General features: G+C 48.3%; 8 protein-coding genes across 8 annotated transcripts; 4 read left to right on the top strand and 4 right to left on the bottom strand.

Moving 5' to 3' along the window:
- Window positions 1-68: 68 nt before the first annotated feature.
- DEU56DRAFT_874035 (translation elongation factor Tu) lies at window positions 69-2,039 on the bottom strand (the record flags this gene model as incomplete). Its single annotated transcript, XM_041355909.1, has 12 exons — window positions 69-109; window positions 164-263; window positions 313-573; window positions 628-653; window positions 707-791; window positions 841-884; window positions 941-976; window positions 1,033-1,389; window positions 1,446-1,652; window positions 1,708-1,782; window positions 1,836-1,925; window positions 1,982-2,039. The coding sequence occupies 12 exons, from the start codon at window positions 2,037-2,039 to the stop codon at window positions 69-71; spliced, it is 1,380 nt and encodes a 459-aa protein (XP_041202216.1).
- Window positions 2,040-2,180: 141 nt separating this feature from the next.
- DEU56DRAFT_974872 (uncharacterized protein) lies at window positions 2,181-6,827 on the top strand (the record flags this gene model as incomplete). Its single annotated transcript, XM_041359561.1, has 13 exons — window positions 2,181-2,246; window positions 2,299-2,511; window positions 2,566-2,619; window positions 2,669-2,953; window positions 3,005-3,186; window positions 3,709-4,547; window positions 4,597-4,736; window positions 4,792-4,834; window positions 4,890-5,431; window positions 5,484-6,086; window positions 6,140-6,247; window positions 6,299-6,556; window positions 6,614-6,827. 13 exons carry the CDS (start codon window positions 2,181-2,183, stop codon window positions 6,689-6,691), a joined length of 3,411 nt encoding a protein of 1,136 aa, XP_041202215.1. The 3' UTR covers window positions 6,692-6,827.
- A 5-nt stretch (window positions 6,828-6,832) lies between these two features.
- Window positions 6,833-10,758, top strand: DEU56DRAFT_142166 (mediator complex subunit Med5-domain-containing protein). The gene is made up of 14 exons (XM_041344749.1): window positions 6,833-7,020; window positions 7,074-7,143; window positions 7,201-7,844; window positions 7,891-8,097; window positions 8,161-8,226; window positions 8,284-8,402; window positions 8,454-8,604; window positions 8,655-8,771; window positions 8,827-8,995; window positions 9,046-9,119; window positions 9,171-9,343; window positions 9,395-9,583; window positions 9,638-9,840; window positions 9,902-10,758. Exons 1-14 carry the CDS (start codon window positions 6,964-6,966, stop codon window positions 10,504-10,506), a joined length of 2,844 nt encoding a protein of 947 aa, XP_041202214.1. The 5' UTR covers window positions 6,833-6,963; the 3' UTR covers window positions 10,507-10,758.
- On the bottom strand, window positions 10,469-12,583 carry DEU56DRAFT_837972 (cation efflux protein). The gene is made up of 10 exons (XM_041354872.1): window positions 12,362-12,583; window positions 12,254-12,305; window positions 12,165-12,204; window positions 11,956-12,103; window positions 11,821-11,901; window positions 11,239-11,760; window positions 10,896-11,188; window positions 10,767-10,842; window positions 10,667-10,709; window positions 10,469-10,608 (listed from the first exon to the last, which is right to left on the bottom strand). Exons 1-9 carry the CDS (start codon window positions 12,534-12,536, stop codon window positions 10,687-10,689), a joined length of 1,410 nt encoding a protein of 469 aa, XP_041202213.1. The 5' UTR covers window positions 12,537-12,583; the 3' UTR covers window positions 10,469-10,608; window positions 10,667-10,686.
- Window positions 12,576-14,533, top strand: DEU56DRAFT_837964 (translation initiation factor 3 subunit 3). The gene is made up of 6 exons (XM_041354871.1): window positions 12,576-12,825; window positions 12,947-13,106; window positions 13,170-13,340; window positions 13,394-13,493; window positions 13,552-14,111; window positions 14,179-14,533. Exons 1-5 carry the CDS (start codon window positions 12,661-12,663, stop codon window positions 14,087-14,089), a joined length of 1,134 nt encoding a protein of 377 aa, XP_041202212.1. The 5' UTR covers window positions 12,576-12,660; the 3' UTR covers window positions 14,090-14,111; window positions 14,179-14,533.
- Window positions 14,364-15,682, top strand: DEU56DRAFT_142150 (RlpA-like double-psi beta-barrel-protein domain-containing protein-containing protein). The gene is made up of 4 exons (XM_041344748.1): window positions 14,364-15,117; window positions 15,171-15,267; window positions 15,320-15,381; window positions 15,435-15,682. The coding sequence occupies exons 1-4, from the start codon at window positions 14,637-14,639 to the stop codon at window positions 15,575-15,577; spliced, it is 783 nt and encodes a 260-aa protein (XP_041202211.1). The 5' UTR covers window positions 14,364-14,636; the 3' UTR covers window positions 15,578-15,682.
- A 483-nt stretch (window positions 15,683-16,165) lies between these two features.
- Window positions 16,166-19,324, bottom strand: DEU56DRAFT_142193 (uncharacterized protein). Its single transcript, XM_041344750.1, has 13 exons — window positions 19,239-19,324; window positions 19,115-19,187; window positions 18,934-19,059; window positions 18,783-18,886; window positions 18,673-18,735; window positions 18,385-18,616; window positions 18,280-18,326; window positions 17,860-18,225; window positions 17,533-17,802; window positions 17,047-17,481; window positions 16,858-16,992; window positions 16,749-16,808; window positions 16,166-16,693 (listed from the first exon to the last, which is right to left on the bottom strand). Exons 1-13 carry the CDS (start codon window positions 19,284-19,286, stop codon window positions 16,421-16,423), a joined length of 2,232 nt encoding a protein of 743 aa, XP_041202210.1. The 5' UTR covers window positions 19,287-19,324; the 3' UTR covers window positions 16,166-16,420.
- A 22-nt stretch (window positions 19,325-19,346) lies between these two features.
- DEU56DRAFT_837957 (ML domain-containing protein) lies at window positions 19,347-20,291 on the bottom strand. The gene is made up of 5 exons (XM_041354870.1): window positions 20,097-20,291; window positions 19,931-20,043; window positions 19,802-19,881; window positions 19,659-19,750; window positions 19,347-19,604 (listed from the first exon to the last, which is right to left on the bottom strand). Exons 1-5 carry the CDS (start codon window positions 20,224-20,226, stop codon window positions 19,495-19,497), a joined length of 525 nt encoding a protein of 174 aa, XP_041202209.1. The 5' UTR covers window positions 20,227-20,291; the 3' UTR covers window positions 19,347-19,494.
- Window positions 20,292-20,298: the final 7 nt, after the last annotated feature.

The following is a 20,298-nucleotide window of genomic DNA, read 5'->3' as shown; positions in this document are numbered from 1 at the left end:
TGCAATAATACTGCAAGTGAAGACAAGCAAGAATTACGACAGAATAGTATATAATAATCTAGTATTTTTCATGCATACTCCAAAATCTTCGTAACGATACCAGTGCCGACTGTATTGTGTTTAATGAGCTGGGACCTCGTGGAGAATATGACTCAGAACTTACTCGTCTTGCCACCTTCACGAAGAGTGAAGCGGGAACCAGCCTCGGCGGCAACATCGTGGACCAACTCGCAAACCATCTCCACGTTATCTCCGGGCATGACCTACAAAAAAGTGTGAGCAATATACAAAAAAAAACGGCATAGTGCATACCATTTTCTCCTCGGCGTCAGGAGTATCCTCGGCAAAGGTGAGAGCAACGGTGATGTCAGCAGTCCGGAGGAAAAGCTGAGGACGGTAGTTGCTCATGAACGGGGTGTAGCGACCACCTTCGTCTTTAGTGAGAACATAAATTTGAGCCTGGAATTTCTTGACAGCCTTCATCGAGCCTGGGGCAATGATAACCTGGCCACGGCGGACTTGTTCCCGCTTGACACCACGTAGCAGACAACCCATGTTGTCACCAGCTTCACCCTGAAAGAAGGATAAACATAAACATGACGTGCATTATGATATAGTCATCCATACTCGGTCAAGTTCCTTGTGGAACATCTCTGCAAATTGATGAGAAATCCAAACTTCAATGACGCATGAGCAGTGATCGCACCGATACCAGTCAATGTAGTTTTGAAAGAGTTGCCAAGGCCGACGACCTCTACCTCAGCACCCTTAAGTGCAATACCGCGCTCAACCTGTATAACAGGTGAGCTAATATGATTCGCGTTCCTAACACAAACTCACTCGTCCAGTGGCGACAGTGCCACGACCAGAAATCGAGAACACATCTTTGAGAGGAGTGAATGTCAAAGCTGGTCCCTGAAGAAAATAGACTTGATATTACCTTCGACAGGCATCAAGAAAGGCTTCTCAAGGTCACCTATGAGAAAGTATTAACTCTCCTAATCAAAAACCACATGTAAAAAGAAAACTGACGAGGGGGAACGTCGAGCCACTCATCACAGGCCTGGATAAGACTCAGAATCTTCTCCTTCCCTAGGCTGTCGTCCCGACCTTCCAAAGCGGCCAATGCTGAACCCATGATGATGGGAGTGTTTTCACCGTCGAAGTTATAAGTTGACAGCAGATCACGCATCTCCATGTCAACAAGCTCGAGCATCTCTGGGTCTGAAATCATGTCAACCTTGTTGATAAAGACGACCAGCTTTTTGATGCCGACTTGGCGAGCGAGAAGTAGATGTTCACGGGTCTGAGGCATCTGGCCATCCGTTGCCGATACAACAATGATGGCTCCGTCCATTTGCGCGGCACCAGTAATCATGTTCTTGATGTCTATGAAAGGCAGCTAGGTAAAACTGGGGACGTATGTGAGCAAGGGAAAAACAAACAGTCAGCGTGACCAGGACAGTCAATGTGGCCGTAGTGGCGTCCTTCAGATTCATACTCGACATGCGCAGAGTTGATAGTGATACCGCGAGCTTTCTCCTCAGGTGCCTTGTCAATCTGCGAGTAGTCCGTGAACTTTGCTGCACCTTTGTCGGAGAGAACTCTGGTGATAGCAGCAGTCAACGTTGTTTTACCATGGTCGACGTGACCTAAGGATTGAAATGAATTTAAAGCGCGTCAAAGTGCAAGAAAACATGGCCTTACCAATGGTGCCGATGTTCATGTGGGGCTTTACGCGGGAGAATTTACCTGCGGCTTCAGCATAACCGCGTCGGTTACCTGTTAGAAATTATCAGACGCGAACGAATTTGCTCAGACAATGAGAGTCGCACCCCAGTTGGCAGCCGAAGGCAGAGAAGGGCCAGACGTTGGCTTCCATGTTGAGCACCGGCAACGAGCATACAGTGAAGAAGCTCTCAAAGCTTTATAACCAGAAAACGTTAGAAAATAAAGGGCATGACGCCAGAGCATGAGATACCTCTTGAAGAGCCAGCAAATTTGTTCGCTATTCCCCTCTGTGCTGCCAACCTAAACATACTTGTTGCAGAAGATGCTGGATCCAATTGCAACGTCCTTGCGGGAAAATTGGAGAACGATCGGAGAATGAATTCGGAGCGGTAAGGGAGAAGTAGACTTTCCTAATCAAGCTCCGGCATTACAGTGTACACTAGCCCACTATGTCAGACGCTACAGACAGACGAGAGCTCGTCCGCAATGCAGTTTCATTCCTCTCAGACTCTACGGTGTGCAGATTAAACATTTCTCGTAGTGCACAACACTCATCGTGTGTACCAGAGCCAACAGGCACCGATTACCCAGCGTGTGCAATTCCTTGAAGCAAAAGGCCTTACCGGTCCAGAAATCGAGGAGGCAATGAAGCAGGCGGCGAACCAGACCGCGCGCTCGCAGCCTGCGGCCCAGAATTATTTCCAATCGCCGTATCCAGCATATGGGCCAGCTCAATATCCCACCTATCCTTCTCAGCAGTGGGACTGGCGCGATTATTTCGTGCGTCGTTTGACTCTCCTTGTTGAGGCGTGAGTTGTGATGTATTCCATATAGATAACTGCTGTGATATCAGGGTCAGTGGTGTATGGTGCCGTCTCGCTGTTCAAGGTGAACAACTTGAATTCCTCTGTATTTCTTGTCCTCACCAGGGCTCTAGAAATATCTGCAACCACACCTCATTCCTCCAGCAGCGACTGCATATGAGCAAGACCGCGATGGTCTGACAGCACAGTTTGATGCTGCAGAGGCCCTCTTGAAGGAAATTCAGGCTGAGACCGAAGCCGTCAAGTCTGCGGTGCATGAGCAAAACGAACGGGTGAACAAAGTTACCAAAGACGTTGAGTCAGTAGTAGTTGAAATGAGGGAAGGTGAGTCAAAGACGCGGGACGAGATGCGTGAAATCCGTGACGAAGTGGAAAATATCCGAGAGATGCTGCCCAAGGTGGAGACAGCGATGTTGGTCGTTCTTGCATTCTCTCATTTTTAAACACAGATGATTGAGAAGAACAAAGAGACTCAGAAGGAGTCTCTTTCTGAGCTGCAACAAGAACTCAAATCTCTCAAGGCTCTCCTGCTCAGTCGTGGATCTGCTCCACTGACAAGCTCTCCTTCGACACCATTACCCTCGTTGGCTGGTAGACCGTCGATACCTACGTGGCAATTGGCTAGCTCGGCGTCAGTACCATCCACCGCAGTGCCACTACCGAGCTCAACTTCACTGAATGGGTCGTTTACGTCTCTGGCCCAGTTGAATGGAAAGGGCAAGGAAGCAGAGACACCATCTAATGAATCTTCATCGTAAAATCTTGTACTACATTTGTTTCATAACATGTTGCACTTTCAAATTTAAAATATGCTGCTGGAACAATTGGGACAAGTGCCGCACATCCAAAGTAAGTATCAAGATTCGAGGCACGCTCACGTGGGAGACTTGTCTGAGCGATCATTGTTGCTGTCAGAACCAAGTGCAACAACTACCCCGTTGCCTCCACAGTTTTGTCTGAGTACTTCTGGTACACCTATGTTTTCGCAGTTCCGGCAGGCAGTTGAAACCTTTGCGCAACCACAACCACGGCGGTCTCAAGACCTCAACGGCGAGGATAACCGTTTCACAAGCGGCCCACATGACGCGCAGTCTGCGAGGCAGCTGCAATCCACAAATCAACTTGCAGACGCTGCACTAAATAACATGCGCAGGTCATTTGCATCACAGCGCCCTGGGAGTCCGCTGTCACGATCTTCTAGCCCTGTCCCTTCTATCCCGAAGAGCAACAGTACGCCCGATCCTGGACTACGCAAATTTACTCTCGAAGAACGGCTTCGCGCGTCGTTCTCAGTCGGAGAAGCATCCAATACCACATCGCCTGCTATCTCTTCCAGAGGTTCGCCGGCGCCGAATGCAGTTCTGGTCACGCAGCATCCACTCTCCCCCACATCGATTCCTCTGCCAGGCTCCCCTGTAATTCCAGCAGCAGCTTCCCCACCACAAGTATTTGATACCCAGCCCAGCGACCTTCCGTCAGATATTTCGTCATTTTCCCTCGCTGCCAATCCCCTCCAAGGTGCTGGTGAAGATGGCTCTCATGCTACCTCATCGTCAGAGGTTCCTCAAACTCTAGCTGATGTTCCACTGCCACTGAGCCCAGAAGAAACACCTGCCGCAGATAGCCCCGATAGTTCCCCACTAGCCGTATTAGCCGCTATTGCAACAGAAGAAAATATCCAGACGGTACAATTGGCACAAGTTAACGGCTCGAATTCTGGAGATATTGATGGCAACGCCGATGTTCCCATTCATATAGACGCATCTGATTCGCATGTGTCAGAAGTTCACGAGTCAGGTTCTGGAGACATTGATGGCAACACCGGTGTTCCCATTCAAATAGATGCATCTGTTTCAGACGGTGACGGTGATGGTGATGGTGAAAAGACTGAACAACTTCCAGAAGACCCTTCAACTGTGCCTTCAAAATGCGGCGAAACTGATGTAGAAGCTCTTCAAGAACGTCTAAGACTCGTTGAACAACGGTTTTCAGGTACGTTCTTAGTTGGACAATACGTCGGGTACATGCTAACTCTTGCAAGATGTGTCGACATCTTTTAAGAGACTTCAGGCAGAACGGTCAACTGTAGATGACGTCGTTCGGGAATTGACACCTTTGGAAGATACCAAGGATGCAACCGTACTCCGTGACTACTTGTCTAACATGAACATGAAGACCGAGGTGACGTACCGCAATGTTTGCCTGGTTCTATCCTCTCATCTGCCTGTCCGAGTAGCTTGCACAAGATGAACTGCAGCGTCTCAACGGAAAACTGACACGTAATGAACTGTCTTCATATTGTTAGTAAAAGAATGCTGACGTGTGTTAAAATAGGTCAAGAGGAGCGTATCGAGGAGCTCAGAGATACTCACCGGCTTGAAACCAGGTCTCAGTCGGACCAGATCGACAAACTCCGTCAACAGCTCGACGAAGCGGAAGCCCTCGTTGCAGCCTCCCAAGCTTCAGCTTCTCATACGGAAGAAGAAATAGCGAGGCGGAATGCCGATATGGAGCGACTTGCAGCCGAGGCTGCAAAAGCAAAAGAGGTGGCAAAAGAAGAGGAAGAAAAGCGTGTCAAGGCGATCAGTCTCCTCAAGACTGTGCGTCAGAAGCTTGTCAAAGCCGAGAAGGACAGAGACGACGCGCTGAGGGAAATCGGTGAATCTAAGGAGAAGGAGAGGCAGGAGCGAGACAAAGATAGGGCTGAACGAGCAAGGTTGCAGTCGGAAATCGACGCGGTCAATGCAGAGCGAGAGAAAGCGGTAACAGGATTAAGGACCCAGTTTGACAAGGAGGTAGCTGCTGTCAAGGACCGCAGTGAGAAGGAGCTTTCTGCCGTCCGCGCACAATCTGAAGCTGAAATTGCAACACTGAAGGTTCGTATAGATGATCGCAACTTTGCCAATGATCTAAGAAATTGCAATACAGATGTCGCATTCAACGGAATTGACTCATAAGAGGTCACAGATCGCTACTTTGGAAGCATCTGTCAACAATCTCTCCAGGGAGAACAGGACATCCTTTGAGCAACTCCAGATTCGGCAGGCTGAGTTAGAATCCTCTCAGCACCACGTCGGGACCCTCCAGAGTCAACACACTGAACTACAGTTCCAGCTTAGAGAAGCACAAGACCGTCTTACCCTTCTCACCGAGGAAATCTCAGATCTTCGAGGGGAACAAGAAACGCGACCGCATGGGCCAGGCACTTCCCAGGAAGACGTCTCGCAGCTCATCTCCGCGATGGAGGCTAAGTACGAGGCCAAATTGACAGAGGTCAAGAGGAACTTGGTCCTCGCAGAGAAGGAGCGTACAGAGAGCGAAGCGGACTGGAGTCGCAAGCTCTGCGAGAAAACTAGAGAAACGGACGAGCTGAAGATGATTCTGCAGTCTTCTGCAAAATTGCGGGAAGAGAAAGAGAGCACTACAGGGGTGCTGAAAGGCGAGATCGAGAAGCTAACAGTTGAAGTACAGAATCACCAGCGTCATGCGTTGGAGCTTCAGCTACAGGTTGACCGTATGAAGGATACTGAGGTATTGCTCGTGTATTATGCGCGAAAATGCTCTTTCTGATGAGTGCCATACAGACGTCAGTACAGCTTCGCATCTCAGATGCGAAAGCTGAAGCCGAGGGTTACAAGAGCCAGCTTGAAAGCCTGAAGGTTCATGAAACACAGCTGCGTAGTCACATCAAGGTGATGACTATTCAAGTTCTCTACTACACCCTTGTCTCATAGCACTCGCAGACACTCCGAGAGGAACTCCGTAAAGTGCAAAACTCGGCTGCTTTGCTTGAGCGTCAGCGTAATCCAGGAGTGGGTTATTGGACCTCACGAAGCGAGAACACTGATTCTCGCGCATCAATATCATCTTCCTCCGATCTTCCATCGCGAGCTGCATCTCCTGGACCAACATCGCCCACCCCGTCCAAAGGCGATGAAGACATCAACTTGGAGTACCTTAGAAACGTGATATTGCAGTTCCTAGAGCACAAGGAGATGAGAGTGAGTGCAAAATGCTGAAAATATATTTACGCTCACATTAATAACCCATTATTTCAGCCCAATCTCGTCCGCGTTTTGTCCATCATTTTGCGTTTTACACCACAAGAGACCCGGAGACTGATAGCAAAGGTCTAATGAGGAAATTATTACAGTTATTCGATGAAGCTTTGAGGGATAGATAGATCATATATACCTACATACTTTTTCCGCATTGTCATTTGCAATTTACCGTATCATTACTACTATTGGACACTGATGTTGCGTAAATGAGCGTCTACTGTTTGTCTGCGAGCCACACTTCCGCTGCTTCAAGTTGATTTCTACACTGACGCAGTATTGTTGACGGCCGCGAACACGTCGCGAAACATTAACATAAACCAAGCAGACAAGGTGGCAACAGTCGTAATATGTCCTTCGCTGAGTTGACAAGGAATTCGTATCAACGCGGGGTAACTCCGCAACAGGTGGGTAGTTTCAATCATGGTACATGCTATAATGATGTACTGGAGCTTCTCAGTGGCTAGGATTATGCAAACTGCTTGTACAGCAACATGATGTCGGTGTCGACGTTAGCGCCGTTATTAGCAGTATGTGGCCTGCGTACTCAGGATCTAGACTTTGGATTGAATACGTGTTTCGAACAGACACTATCCTTGAACTTTATCGCTTGTACCCTGCAGACCCTACTCTTCGCGAATACCTTCAGCTTGCCCTGAGTGACAAATTACTTTCGAACGCGGTCTTCGTCTCTACATTTATACGCGCTGCTCGGGACCCAGAACTTCAGAACGGGACCACTCTGGATATGCTTTGCCGTTTGGCTCTTAATGCACATTACACATCCGGATTATCACCCACAGAATCCATTATCCCCTTGGCAGACTCCCAGGTTTCTGTGCTTTCCAAAGTACAAGATGCGCTGGCTCTTTTGCGGATTGCCCACTCTCTTCCCCCTTCTAACTTCCACCATCTTGTTTTATCAGCTTCTGAACTCGCGATCCTGCTACTGTCTTGTGTCACTGACATGTCGCAGGTAACAGCCGCTCAAGCTATGATTTATCTCGGGGATGCGAACGATGTGCTGCACTCATTGCGCCTTTCGCCAGAACTCCGGCAGGTACTCGAGGGCTTCGTGTTATCTTTGAGTTTGCTTATGGGAGACGACGCGAAAGCCGTCCGAGATGCACAAATGTTACACACTATGCAGCTGACTATGGGGAAAAACGACGTACTCGGCGCCAATGTTGAAACTGACACCATCACCTGCGGTCTGTTGCTGCAAAGCCTTGTACGTGTTTCACAGCTATGTCCCAATCACCACTAATGTTTTACAGATGGCATGTCGAACCAGTGATTTTGGAGCGGGAAGTGACTTAGAGGCTGTTGCAGTCATGACAGGTACATTGCGGTGGACGTCATGGGCACCCAATGTCTTTTGTACACAGCTACTTGTGGCTGCTCTGACTTGCGTCGCTCAAAGCTCTGCTAAGGATGATCATGAATCTTCCTTTTCTCTATGGAGAGCATTTGTGGTTGGTCGTGTAAGCTTTAACGCAAGCCACTACGAGTATCAGTTCAGCTTACCACCGACTCATGATCTATAGCTTCCGCGGCTTTTATTTGCCCTCGAAAAAAGTCTCAAAGCTCATGGAACAACGGAGGCAGATTGGGTATGCAAGATCTTTCTTGAAAGTCAGGAAGGCTTAGCATGATCACGACCCTATCAGCGAGCCGCAATGCATGTTGCACTGTCATCATTGTCTCAACGGTCTGATTTATTGGCGCAATGTGATGCTGTAGCCCGACAAGGCAAGGGACACGATTCTAGTCAGGACAACAACACATTGTAGGTTTGATCGTTGTTCCGCGACCTTCACGTTAACATCTCATTATGAAGGCAGAGATCGCTTCTTCGCGAATTCATTCAACAACTTCTAGCCGTTGGGATTATCGAGTATGCATTCGCGGTCTCAATGGACCCCATGATGGTAAACGACCCCACAACACGTTTGCAGACAGAGGCCTTTGAACATGGCTGTTCCATAGAAGTAAAGTCATCACACCATGCTTTCCTTGCTGATGATGACGAGGCCTGCAGACTTATCTGGACTCAAAACTCACTTTAGATTCAAGTCCAGATGACACTTTATCACTGCTGGAGAAAATTCGCCAAGAACCTGGCAGCCACCACTGTTTTGCTACCGTTGTTCAGAAAGTACCTGCTGGACCATTCATGATTAATCCCATATGTTAATCAGGCACATTTTCAGCGATTTACGTCACATTCTACGTCCCTGGATCTTGAGCACTTGAGTCACCTAACGCGGACACTGTACCACCATGACTTCGCCTTGGATATCTTATCACTGCATCTCAAGATCTCATACTTGATCTGCGATGCACTGGAGATAATATCTGAGTATGATTGCGAAACAGTTGGTATGTTCGCCACCGAAGCTTACGATATTAGTGCTGACAACGAGTCATAGGTGATCCACAGACTGCAGTGAGCCATTTGGGTGATATAGTTCTATTTGCAGAGATGGTCTTGGCGAAATTCCGGGTATGTTTTTGTCATCGGAATGCGATTGTTCCTTGACATATGATTGTCAAGATCTCATCGCCCATCATGAAAGACGGAAAGATGTACCGCACAGAACTTCTCCGATGCACTTCGAGGGTTTATCAGGTGGATGAGTTAAGCCCAGAACACAAATCCGCATTTGCCACTTGGTTCAAGGCAATTTTTGATATCAATAGCGAAGGGATCGACGACGCCTTACTCCGGTAATGTGTTTCCGCCCTTACGATGGAAACTGTGTCTCATGTCGGACGTAGCACAACGAAACCCCAAATTCTCCTGCAAATCTCCGCCACGCTATTCTCGCAGGCTGCCCTGGCTCGCCAGGAAAATCGAATCGACAACGACACGCTGCAGACCGGTATGTCATACTTCCTTGGACCGTTGCTCCGGTGGACACTCGTTGGCGTGATCCATGCCATGTTGTTTGAAATTGGGCACAGAGCGTGAGTCTAACACCAACCTCAAAGAAAATCATCACCGACACGTTTTCGTCGCAGGCTTGTAGCTCCCTTTCACCTCGCAATCTTACAAACTATTCTATGCTCTTCCTGCTGTCCCCTCGTCGTCCGCCGTCTTTGTAGTCCGAGTTGTCTCAGGCTATTATCTAGTAGACGGATCCAAGCATTTTCCGTGAATCCAATTCTGGATATCAGCGTTATACGAGCCACGTGCTTCCAAACCCTCGGAGTCAACAAAGACCGTGAGTAACAAGTTGGAATTACTCTTTTCCTCCTACCAGCTGGATTGATCATCTGACACAGCATCTTGCAAAGCGTTGGAGGATCATCAGATCAGCCCTGCCACCAGATGGATGGACTTCCCAAAACAAGAGATCCACGAGGCACTCGCGTTAGCTCGGCGCCACAAGGCTCCTCGCATCGACGTTACACGCTGTCTCTCCGCCACTTCACCCTCTAAATTCCTTGGTCTACTCTGGTCAGAGCTCAGTGATGCTTCCAGCCTTGGGGAAATGGAAACGTGCAAGCGCCTCGCAACATTCGTTTTAGCCGTTCCGCGTCAGCTATCATCGGCGCCACCCCTCCTTCCGATATTTATGTACAACGTTCTCCCTTGCCTTATTGCGGCCATAGACCAACAGCAGGCAACAGAGCAGGGTCTGAATACACAGCTGCTGGTGACAATCATTTCATCCGCCCTCACCGCCGCGTTACACATCGAATGGGCGGTGCAAACAGTGTGCGAAGAGCAGCGCTTTGTGCTCGGTCAACCAAGTGCCTCCGTCGCGAGGCGACTCGCAGCTGACCTCCGAGCGCAGAAGAAGAGTTCACCTACGAGTGCAACCATTTTGCAGCGTCTGGGATCATCCACTGCCTTCGTCACAAACTTCCCTGCATTTGTTATGTAGACAAAGTTCATGACCATCTATCTATCTCGCGAAAATCTATTTACGCCTCGCCGTCTGATTTCCACTGCCATATATCACTCGCCCAGAACAAATTATCGCGCACTGCAAAGGCGTGTGATATGAGGGCATGTACGAGGGTTCGAAACACGTAAGTACCTACTATTGACCCATAAAGTAAAGTTAAACGCCTGGTGCGGGCGGGGCTGGTAACACGACATGTGAGTCAAAGCAATGGAATGAAAAATAGACGGAGAACTCACGGCAGCAAGCGTTTTCGGCCGGATCACAGTTTTGATCCGCTGGGCATAGTATCAAACACGACGAGTCTGCAGATGTCTTGAGACTGATCAGCCAAATGGAGATGCATGCAATCGAGGCAGGACACGCACCTTCAGGTTCTCTTCCGGAAACATGTGGCGGGTATGATATTCTGGTTGAATGGTACTAGAATGGATGCCGTGATGATGAAGAGTTTTCCTGATTTCTGCTGCAACAGGCATGAAGTCGTGGTTTCGTGACGCCATCACGTGTACCGATGCGACGATCTTGGATTCCGATAGTTGCCACACGTGCAATTCATGCACGGAAAGCACCCCATCTACATTCAGAATGGATGTCCGAACTTCGTCTAGGGATATAGTGGGTGGCACGCCCTGGAGGAGAATGAAAGACGCGCTCCGGACTGGGATAGGTTAGTTGATGACAAAGATACAGATAAGAAAACACACATACCCAATGGCAAAGCAGACGAAAAGATAATGACCGTGATCACAAGACTGATAACAGGATCGAAGTAAAACTTGAATTGCCAATTCGTGAGCCAGATGACCAAGCCGGTAGCGATGACTCCGACATTCCCTAGGGCATCACCTAACACATGTAGGACCAGGGCGCGCATATTCATGGAGCCATGCGCATGATGGTGGGCTGTTGAAGTCGACACCTCGGTTATTTCGGCTCCGAGTAGTGGGAGGCGCTCATCGATCACGTGGCTGGAGGAGCTTGCTCGCCTCGCATGCGAAGGAGATTGGCCTCCGGATGATGCAATGTCCTGAGCAGCTTGCACAACGGACGCACGCGTCGCAATTGGGTGTCCATACAACGAGCCAGAGCGCTCACGGCTACTAGGCCACGCAGATGTTTTTCCCGGGGAAGTGATGTCATCGTCTACAGCTCGTTCTGAATTAGTGATGCTCGGAGTACGGGATGCGGGCGCAGAGGTCTTATGGTCGTGACCATGTGAATGACCATGTTCTAGAAATATTGTGGTCATGTTTGAGCAGCGGTACGCATAGTGACGACATTAAAACTAACCATGGAAGAGGAAGAGACCAACAATATTAGACGCCAGACCGAAAGATCCTACTATCACAATGAGACGAGGATTTGAAATTTCTGCAGGAGCGAACGGTGAGAAAAAATCCCCCGAGTACATAGATGTCAGTTCACCTGGAGTAGTAAAGAAGCGCTCCAAAGCTTCCATAGTGATAGAGAAGCAGAGCGCAAGGAGAAATACCCCATTCACAAGGGCAGCGAGGATTTCAGCTCTGTGCCACCCATACGAATATCTAGAATCGTTGGCAGTTTTTTGTGACAACTAAAAGGCAAAAAAGAAAGGTAAGGGATTTCTCTAAGACCTGAGCCGATTAGCGTCTTACCTTGATGGCGTAGAGAGCAACTACAAGGCTTATCACATCGCTGTTGAGGGATTTTAGCTACTTGCAGCGTAAGTTAAAGTTGAACCGACTTCAGCATGTGAAAACTGTCGGCGACTAGAGCAAGTGAACCAACAGCATAACCTGGGAGTGTCTGTCTTAGGTGGATCCTAGTGTAAGACTACGGAATATTAACTCACCTGCGATGAGCTCAATGAAGAAAAATATCACGTCGATGACAAGCAACAGCTTAATTCGCGCTGAGCGAGACATCCCAAAGACGGACATCAAGTTGTGGTCAGTTGGTGGTGCGTCAGTGGTACTAAGTAATGGTGTAATGGCCGTTTGCCGCGGAACCTGCGCGGAACAATTCATTACCCCTGCTTATGTAAAGAAATGCACCACATTTTTCGGCTGCCGTCGAAATCTTGCTGTTTGTTGAAGCAGGACTAAAGTTGCATCACGGTGACCACCAGAATCGTTTACATAGGAAACAAAAATGGCCGCTCCATCGATGGCCGCAGCCCTGGCTGCATCACTTCCCGCTCCCCAGGCTGCACCAACACCTGCAGCGCCAACATATGAAGCCATCCCTGCATCCATGTCAAAGGCGATCGACATCGAGGCTGAAATACCTCTTACATGCGTCCAGCTTGATGGTATAGTGCGTAATTTGATGGATCGTCTATATTCTTTATGGCCTATTGTTTGCCTATGAACGGCTCTACTTTTCAAAAGTTCCGCATTGTACTTCTATTTATGTTAAACTGACAATTGTATCGCAGGTTATTACCAAAATTTTGAAACACAGTCGTGAGGCATTCTCGACAACCGCCCATGGACTTCTCTTAGGTCTTGATCTCGATGGCATCCTCGAGGTGTCCAACTCGTTTGCATTACCGAATCACACGAACGACGACGACGAAAAGGCCACGAAATCTATTGGTGGGTCCCATCCGTTGTTATCTCCACGGATGACATGCGCTGACAAAACGTTGCTGATGGTAGCCCGCTACCAGTCATCCATGCTGCGGTCCTTGAAAGAGGTTCAAGGAGACGACAATGTCGTTGGGTTTTACCAAGCAACCTCGCTTGGCGCTTTTTTCAATCAAACACTGATAGATACACAAGCAATCCACCAAGATAGGCTTAGACACGGCGGTGTTGTTATTGTTCATGGTAATTTCACGTGGCGCGACATGCCGTGGCCACATGCTAACAACAAGGTTTAGACATCTCGCAGACAGCACGAGGAAATGCGTCATTCCGTGCATTCAAGCTGACTGCTGCATTTATGGATGCCTACAGAAGAGCTAATTTTAGTGCTGCCGGGTATGCTTTCTCGTTTTGTTGATGCTCCTCGATCGATTTAACTTAGTGCGATACATAGGTTGATTAGCCATCGATTAACTTTTGCTTCGATACTTGAGGAGATCCCGCTAAGAGTTAGGACAAACGCGCTTCTGAGCTCGTATTTGAACACGCTTGAGACTCCATCGATGCCAACGTTTTCGGGTTCTCATCCTGGGGTGGCGACCACGTCAGCGTTACCTCCGTCTTATTCAGTGCTTGATATAGGCAATGTGGGCCTCACGAAGAATCTGGAGCAAGTCGCCGAAGCGATCGACAATTACCGGACAGAAGAAGGCAATGTCGCGTATTTGTCGAGGCAAATCGCACGGGAGAAGCTTCGTGCGGAGACGTATGTTGCGAAACGGAAAGAGGAGAATGGGCGGCGGGTGGCGCAGGGATTGAATGCGCTCCCCGAAGAGGATGTAAGCAGGTTGTTTAGGATCCCGCCTGAGCCGAGCCGGCTTGAGAGCATGCTCTTACTAGGGCAGGTGGATGCTTACGCGAAGAGCCTTGAGAGCATTGCAGGTACGGGATTAGTGAAGATGTATGCAGCCAAAGCTAGCTCCGGTGTATGAGTTGCCTTGTACTATACAGGGGCTAATATACAAGATGGGATGAACAAAGGTTACTCAGATGGTGACCAAACAATAAAACAGGATATTACCATTGTTGGTTCCTGACAAAAATAGGGTGGTCAAGGATGTCAAATTTTGAACCGCAGTCATCGCGATGGGTCAATTTAATCTGGGTAAAGGGAGGCAAGAAATTTTCCGGTCGAGGGCACGGTGGAGGAAGAGCTGCTGGAGGCTGCTTGCGGCAGGTTAACGGAATCATGTACCCTAAACGTGGTTGCAGGAATCCACGGAATTTACATAGCCTTTAGGGTGATGTGATTACCTAATAAACTTTGTGGGGATATAACTGAAAAAGAGTGTCCGTTAACGGTGTTTTCTTACCATTTCATTCTCTTGGTGTTTGTCTTGCTTGTTGGTTCTTTCTCGTTCTTTCCCTACTCCGGTCGTCGGCTCGCTTTCTTGTTAAAAAAGCTTTACTACTATAAAGTCACTGTCGATCCTTTCAGTCGAACCCAGCAAGAGCCTTCTCCTCCCCGTTCATTTTACAATGGCCCCCATCACGAAGTGCATCGCTCTCTTTTCGCTCGTCCTCTCAGCAACTGCCCTCACATCCCCTCACATCTCCAACAACGTTTTCAATCACCGTCGCGGCGTTGCTCACGTAGCCGTACAGGCAGCTACCAGTCCAGTCGATGTTCCCCCGACTCCCCGTAAACGTTCTCTGAACAAACGTTGCGTACCTAAACCATCTGGTAACTCCACTGTATCATCCACCTCGACCTCGACCTCTACTTCCGTTGCTGCAACAAGTGCACCGGTTAACGTTGCTCCCTCGCCCGTTATTCCTACCACCTCCCCGACCTCTTCCCATTCCTCGTCCACTTCCACGTCGGTCTACCAAGCTCCCACCACATCCCCAACTCCTACACCCACTCCTACCCCAACTACCACCAGTGCTCCTGCTACGACTTCCACATCCAGTAGTGGTTCGTCGAACGGCTTCCTGAGCGGCACTCAGAGCGGACAGGGTAATTTTTATTAAAATCATTGCTCGGTTCACGGCTTATTTTTTTCATTCCAGGTACATTCTACGCGACTGGTCTTGGAGCATGTGGCATCACAAACAACGACAGTCAATATATTGCTGCCGTCTCGCACTTGTTGTTCGACGCCTACCCGTAAGTGCTATACTCTGTTCGTAGCTTCCCGCATTCTAATCTTATTGTCAAGTGGCTACGATGGTGTGAACCCCAACACCAACCCTGTCTGCAACAAGCAAGTCACGGCTCACTGTCAGTCCCTCTATCTTTTCTTGATGATGATGATGTATTTATCAGAGTTTCAGATGGCGGCAAGAGTGTCCAGGTGACGATCACAGACCGATGCACGGGCTGTGCACTTCAAGACCTGGACTTTTCACCCTCTGCATTCACCCAACTCGCTGACGAATCGTTGGGACGCATCGACATCACTTGGGCTTGGTCCTAATCACCTCCTTCTCGCTACGCTTTCGCGACGAATGGATATAAAGCTTCCTTGTTTTTATTCTTTATTCTTGCGGTTAATACCTCAAGGTATATATATCCTTTCCGACAGCTTTCGCGCCAGACGCCTCTCTGCTAGCAGGGAGCTTGGGATTGCTGTTGGTTTCGCTCATTCCCATTTACCCACATATTCACGTGTGCTACGTACTTACGATCACCGGATGATTCCTATATACCTAGTTGATGGGTCGATGGGTTTTGCAGCGCTTTTCATCTTGATGCTGAGCTTTGGTATAAACCTTATTATTGTGCAGTGTATAATGCAAAGTGGAATATAGATGCCGCCTGATATTGTATCGTGTATATCTTGTTGGTTGCGAGTAACGGCCATCTTATCACATGACATCGGAAATCAATCTTGTATCAATTTTCGCATCCGCACAGCGTAAAATTTCGGCGCTCCGAGTCAGATGGATAACTCATTCATGCCAAATTCATGCCCGATACTTCTGCCCTCGGTCCTAGAATCAAGGAATCAAGCTGTGATTGTTTCATCTCCGCATCGCTGCCGTTGTGCAAGCGTTGTAATTACCACGTGAGCATAGCTGCGTAGGTAATGCGATAAATCCTTTGGGGTAGTCAGGGCTGAAGGCTGTGACAACTGACAGCCTCCCTCAAAAAAACGCTGGAAAAATGCCGAATGATGGCCAGCGGAATGACGCATTATCCCCGCGGCCCTCAAACGATGTCATGCTTTGCAGCGCAGGCAGGCAAGCAGTTTGATGTAAAAAAAAAAAAGCACAGTAAGCCGAATGCAAATATAGCCACAAGTGGCCGTCGCAGGATCTCACGACAGCCCTGTTGCTCTCACAAGTTGCTGCCAATAGGGTTCCTCGAGGGTGCCTGATACTGCGGTACCCACCGCGCTGATAAGATTCTCTCTCTCCTCTCCCTCCGATCTCGCTGCGAGTGAGAGAATCGTAAGTACAAGGTCCACTGCTAACCTTCGGATAAGCGGTGAAGAAGTAGGTATTTTGGTGAACGGGCCAGGAAGCCGACCGCGAAGAGGATGGGTGATGGAGAAAAAGGGTGCAAGACGGGATTGCAATCCGATGATTTGCTATAAATGACATCATATGTTGGTGAATTGGCCGTCGTTCCGATCAAGGACGCACCTCATGCTTAATCATGATGGAGCCACGCTGGAGAAGACGTAACAACGATCTGATAATTGTCTAGAGCGAACTCCGTTAAAATAGTAATAAAATTGACAAAAAATGTTACCTCGGAAGCAGCCAGGTTTTGATGACCAATCTCCCAGAGAGTCTTTGGGAGATGCAAAATCCATTCTTGGAATTTCTCTTGCTCTCCTGTATTGCGTACATCGAAATGTCCGCAATAGTCTCTCTCTGTTTCAAGCTTGCAAATGATGTCATCAATCCATTTCATAAAAAACTCGGGAAAATCAATTACCAGAAGAATCCGTGATACAAATTCCACAGTGAGCGCCTTCACAGCAGAGTTCGATCTCGTCCTAATGGCATGATCGAGCATCGCTGATAATACGGTGTCTGTGTGAGCCTCCCCTTGGCTTTCCTTCCCCTGGTTTAGGAGTGCCCAGATCGTGGGCAGCAGTGCGATGTACATCGTAGGCATTAGCGGCCTTGAAATATGCGCACCAGAATTGTCTTCTCCCACCAAGAGACGAATGACGTATGTTCTGACCAGGCCGGCCTGTAAGGTCAACTTGCCCTCGTTTTTGACATGAGAAGAAGAAGCGCATGATCGAGAAGTTTCAATGCGGACTTTGCGCGAAATATCTCCTGATTGTCGGCGGAAGGATACGAGAACCAGCAGCGCTGTGAGTTCGCAGTAGATTACATTCAGATCTTGGAATGCATGTTCCACCTAGTTGTAATTCAGCTGGGGAATCTTCGTCCGAGATTGACAAACGACTACCTTCATTTCTCGATGAGCAGGCCTGAATGGAAAGTACCCTGTCATATAGCCGAGCAACGTCCTTAGTTCGTCGCAAAGCATTTCCTCTTCGGCTAGGTTCAAGGAGAACCTGTCTTGCAATATTGATCCATACAGCGTCCTCATGATTCGCGCTGTCACGGTAAGAAGGTTCAGCTGTGCTTCAGGAGGATTCGCGCTGGGGGAAAAAACAATGGGGGCGCAATCGAGATACGAGCCAAGTAAAGTTGAGTAGAGCGTTCTAGCCAAGTGCTATGGGTCATGTGGCGTTGGTGGAAGAATACACGATGAGGACAATCGGTGACGCACGATGAGGGAGGAAGTATTACTATTAAGGTGAGTCAATGATTCAGTATGAGCCAGTGATAAGCCGGAAAGGTCATTTAAAGACCAAGCTGTGGCTAATGGGCCAGTCACGAAGCCTGGCATACATATAAAGTCATCCCGAGGGTGTTCACCGTCCAACTGAGGTTGAAAGTCCACCAACTCGGATCGGAATAATCGTTCGTAAGCAATGAACGACCGAGCAGAGCGGAAAGAAGGAGCGAGGAACCACGTTGGTAATGGGACTGCGGCTGGGTCCAGGTTAGAAGCTTCATCATTTGACGGTCGCAGTTGTCGCGATACCGCATGAGTGAGAAATGCCGAAAGTGACTTCAGTACGACGAACTTCGACTGCAATGCACATTCAGTATTGATCGTGTTGCATGCGTGATGGTTTAGTCATACCTGCGGCGAGAGAACTACGCTAGCGGTCGATGTTGCCTGTACTGCACCTTTGTGGGTTGAGAAATTACATATGAGTATGAAAAACGTTCTGAAGTAACCCCCTACCTTCGGTGTCGCCGTATTTGGTCCCTGCACTCAATATCCCCAAGTATCCCTCTAGAACTCGTTTTCCATGTCCAGGATTTCCTTGTATCCAGCCATCGACTACGCTTTCTGGGACTAATTCAAGAAAAAGGTCCAAAAATCGCACAGCATCAATCCTGATTTCAGGGAAGATATGGGTCTGGGCGGACGTAGTGAAGAGAATGAGCAGTGGAACATGAGGAATCAGATCCTCCTGCACACAGACAGGTTGAACATTTGGCGATCACAGCAAGTCATACAATACATCACCTTCGAAACAAGAGGCAGCAACCAGCTCAGAAATGAAAGCAGTGTCTTTCGAACGCCTGCATCCTGTGTATGCATTAATTTAATTTCCATGAATGCGCTACTGCACAAACCTCATCTCCAATCACACGGACACAAGCCCCCAGCAGTGTGGTCATTGAGGATTCCACAATGTCAGGATACAATTCAAACAACTCCCGAACGCTCAAGATAGCATCTATCGAATTCAACTGACTTCTCGTATTGCAGAAAGATATAACACACCTTTTCGAGTATTCGCATTATAGTGTTTCATGAGCGAAACCAAGTCATCAAATGACTGTTTCTTCCTGGTGGTAGGAATTGTAGTATCCTTCTCTATAGCAATACTCTGCATGGGAAGTGCAATGCCTTGAACCATAAGATACATCCCGAACCAACAACTGCAATCAAATCTAATACTCACTACGAGCTTTGAATGAAGTATCCACCACATTGCTTGGTAGCTGCTTGCCTTTACCAAGTTTCAACTTAACTTTCTGTTTGTGACGATTAACAAATAGAAAAAGTAGGACGTGAGCAGAACTCACCGAGAAGTCGGCCGCCTTCTCTTTCTTCTTTTTCGAGCTCTTTGGCATGATGTCGGATAGCGAGAATGGATGAAAACGCGTTGATCTTAGCTGTCAAATCCTTCAGCAATTTCGTCACGTGACTGCATATTTTAATTTAGGGTCTTCCAAATCCAAAATAGAATGTTGCATAGCAGACTTGAAGCCAAAGGTCAAAACGTATTATAGTACAAGCCAAATGTAAAGGATATCGCTATGAGGTGAAGGTAACTGCAATTTAAAACCCGAATCTTGGGAAGGGGTTCCTCATGAAATCAACTTTGAGATCCAAGCATAGCATATCTTCATCTTCTACAGTGTAACCTCTCACACTGACGCTGAATTTGGCTGCAAAAAATTCAGTGACTGACTTGCCGATAATATACGTGAAACTGCGCGCACCCTGAGGGATCTCCTTCGGCAATGCAACCGTCTGGACCACAGTATACTCGCCCTCATCGATTGGACACTGGATGCTTGCGTTTGCGGAGCGTCTATGTCTTACTTCAACCAAAATCCAGCATAACGCCGAAACACCAACTTACGCTTCTTCACAAACGTCAAACGACTTCGAGAGAAGTTTGATGAGTCCAAGTTTCACGACGACATCGGCATAGGCTCCATCCTGCAAAGAAACTTAGCGTTTTACGATATGTAACGTTAATGGAACTAACCTCGATTCGTTGTTGAGCAGTCCCTACAACCGTGACGGTCAGGTCTTGACCCGGCTTGGGTGGATCCGGGGAGAGGCTGATTGATTTCACCTGAATGGCGTCTGATGAGGAGCCTGAAGAAACTTAGCATATGGTTATGCGTCTCTAGATATCAAACAGGTCTCACCACAATCTTCATAGGACCAGCCTTCCATGACGTGCACCGGCTGATTTATAACTTCTTGTGCCGGAAGAGAGCTTGCGGATGCAAGACCCGCCAACATAGCGAGCAAGGAAATGGAGAATACACGAACCATTGCTAACGTTAAGGGAATTCGAGCAAGAACTGAGGGAAGGAGTTGAAGGAAGGACCTCAGCAAAGGTACCAG

This window comes from Suillus clintonianus (assembly GCF_016758775.1).
Source record: "Suillus clintonianus strain FC179 chromosome Unknown DEU56scaffold_145, whole genome shotgun sequence".
Lineage (NCBI taxonomy): Eukaryota > Fungi > Basidiomycota > Agaricomycetes > Boletales > Suillaceae > Suillus > Suillus clintonianus.
Note: the sequence above shows the minus strand (reverse complement) of the source record. Positions and strands in the feature narration are given on the sequence as shown.

Coding starts and splice junctions, on each gene's coding strand:
- DEU56DRAFT_142166 (XM_041344749.1), top strand. CDS start 6,964: ATGTCCTTCGCTGAGTTGACAAGGAATTCGTATCAACGCGGGGTAACT. Junction 8,403..8,453: donor AGTCAGGACAACAACACATT/GTAGGTTTGATC, acceptor CTCATTATGAAG/GCAGAGATCGCTTCTTCGCG. Junction 8,605..8,654: donor AACATGGCTGTTCCATAGAA/GTAAAGTCATCA, acceptor CGAGGCCTGCAG/ACTTATCTGGACTCAAAACT.
- DEU56DRAFT_837964 (XM_041354871.1), top strand. CDS start 12,661: ATGGCCGCTCCATCGATGGCCGCAGCCCTGGCTGCATCACTTCCCGCT. Junction 13,107..13,169: donor AAAGGCCACGAAATCTATTG/GTGGGTCCCATC, acceptor TGCTGATGGTAG/CCCGCTACCAGTCATCCATG. Junction 13,341..13,393: donor CGGTGTTGTTATTGTTCATG/GTAATTTCACGT, acceptor AACAAGGTTTAG/ACATCTCGCAGACAGCACGA.
- DEU56DRAFT_837972 (XM_041354872.1), bottom strand. CDS start 12,536: ATGAATTGTTCCGCGCAGGTTCCGCGGCAAACGGCCATTACACCATTA. Junction 12,205..12,253: donor GACAGTTTTCACATGCTGAA/GTCGGTTCAACT, acceptor ATCCCTCAACAG/CGATGTGATAAGCCTTGTAG. Junction 11,189..11,238: donor TTCGTCTGCTTTGCCATTGG/GTATGTGTGTTT, acceptor AACCTATCCCAG/TCCGGAGCGCGTCTTTCATT.
- DEU56DRAFT_837957 (XM_041354870.1), bottom strand. CDS start 20,226: ATGGTTCGTGTATTCTCCATTTCCTTGCTCGCTATGTTGGCGGGTCTT. Junction 19,882..19,930: donor CTGCTCAACAACGAATCGAG/GTTAGTTCCATT, acceptor GTTTCTTTGCAG/GATGGAGCCTATGCCGATGT. Junction 19,751..19,801: donor TTTGACGTTTGTGAAGAAGC/GTAAGTTGGTGT, acceptor AGTAAGACATAG/ACGCTCCGCAAACGCAAGCA.
- DEU56DRAFT_142193 (XM_041344750.1), bottom strand. CDS start 19,286: ATGCCAAAGAGCTCGAAAAAGAAGAAAGAGAAGGCGGCCGACTTCTCG. Junction 18,617..18,672: donor TGCTGCCTCTTGTTTCGAAG/GTGATGTATTGT, acceptor GTCTGTGTGCAG/GAGGATCTGATTCCTCATGT. Junction 16,809..16,857: donor AAAACCTGGCTGCTTCCGAG/GTAACATTTTTT, acceptor AGTTCGCTCTAG/ACAATTATCAGATCGTTGTT.
- DEU56DRAFT_142150 (XM_041344748.1), top strand. CDS start 14,637: ATGGCCCCCATCACGAAGTGCATCGCTCTCTTTTCGCTCGTCCTCTCA. Junction 15,118..15,170: donor CGGCACTCAGAGCGGACAGG/GTAATTTTTATT, acceptor TTTTCATTCCAG/GTACATTCTACGCGACTGGT. Junction 15,382..15,434: donor CAAGCAAGTCACGGCTCACT/GTCAGTCCCTCT, acceptor TCAGAGTTTCAG/ATGGCGGCAAGAGTGTCCAG.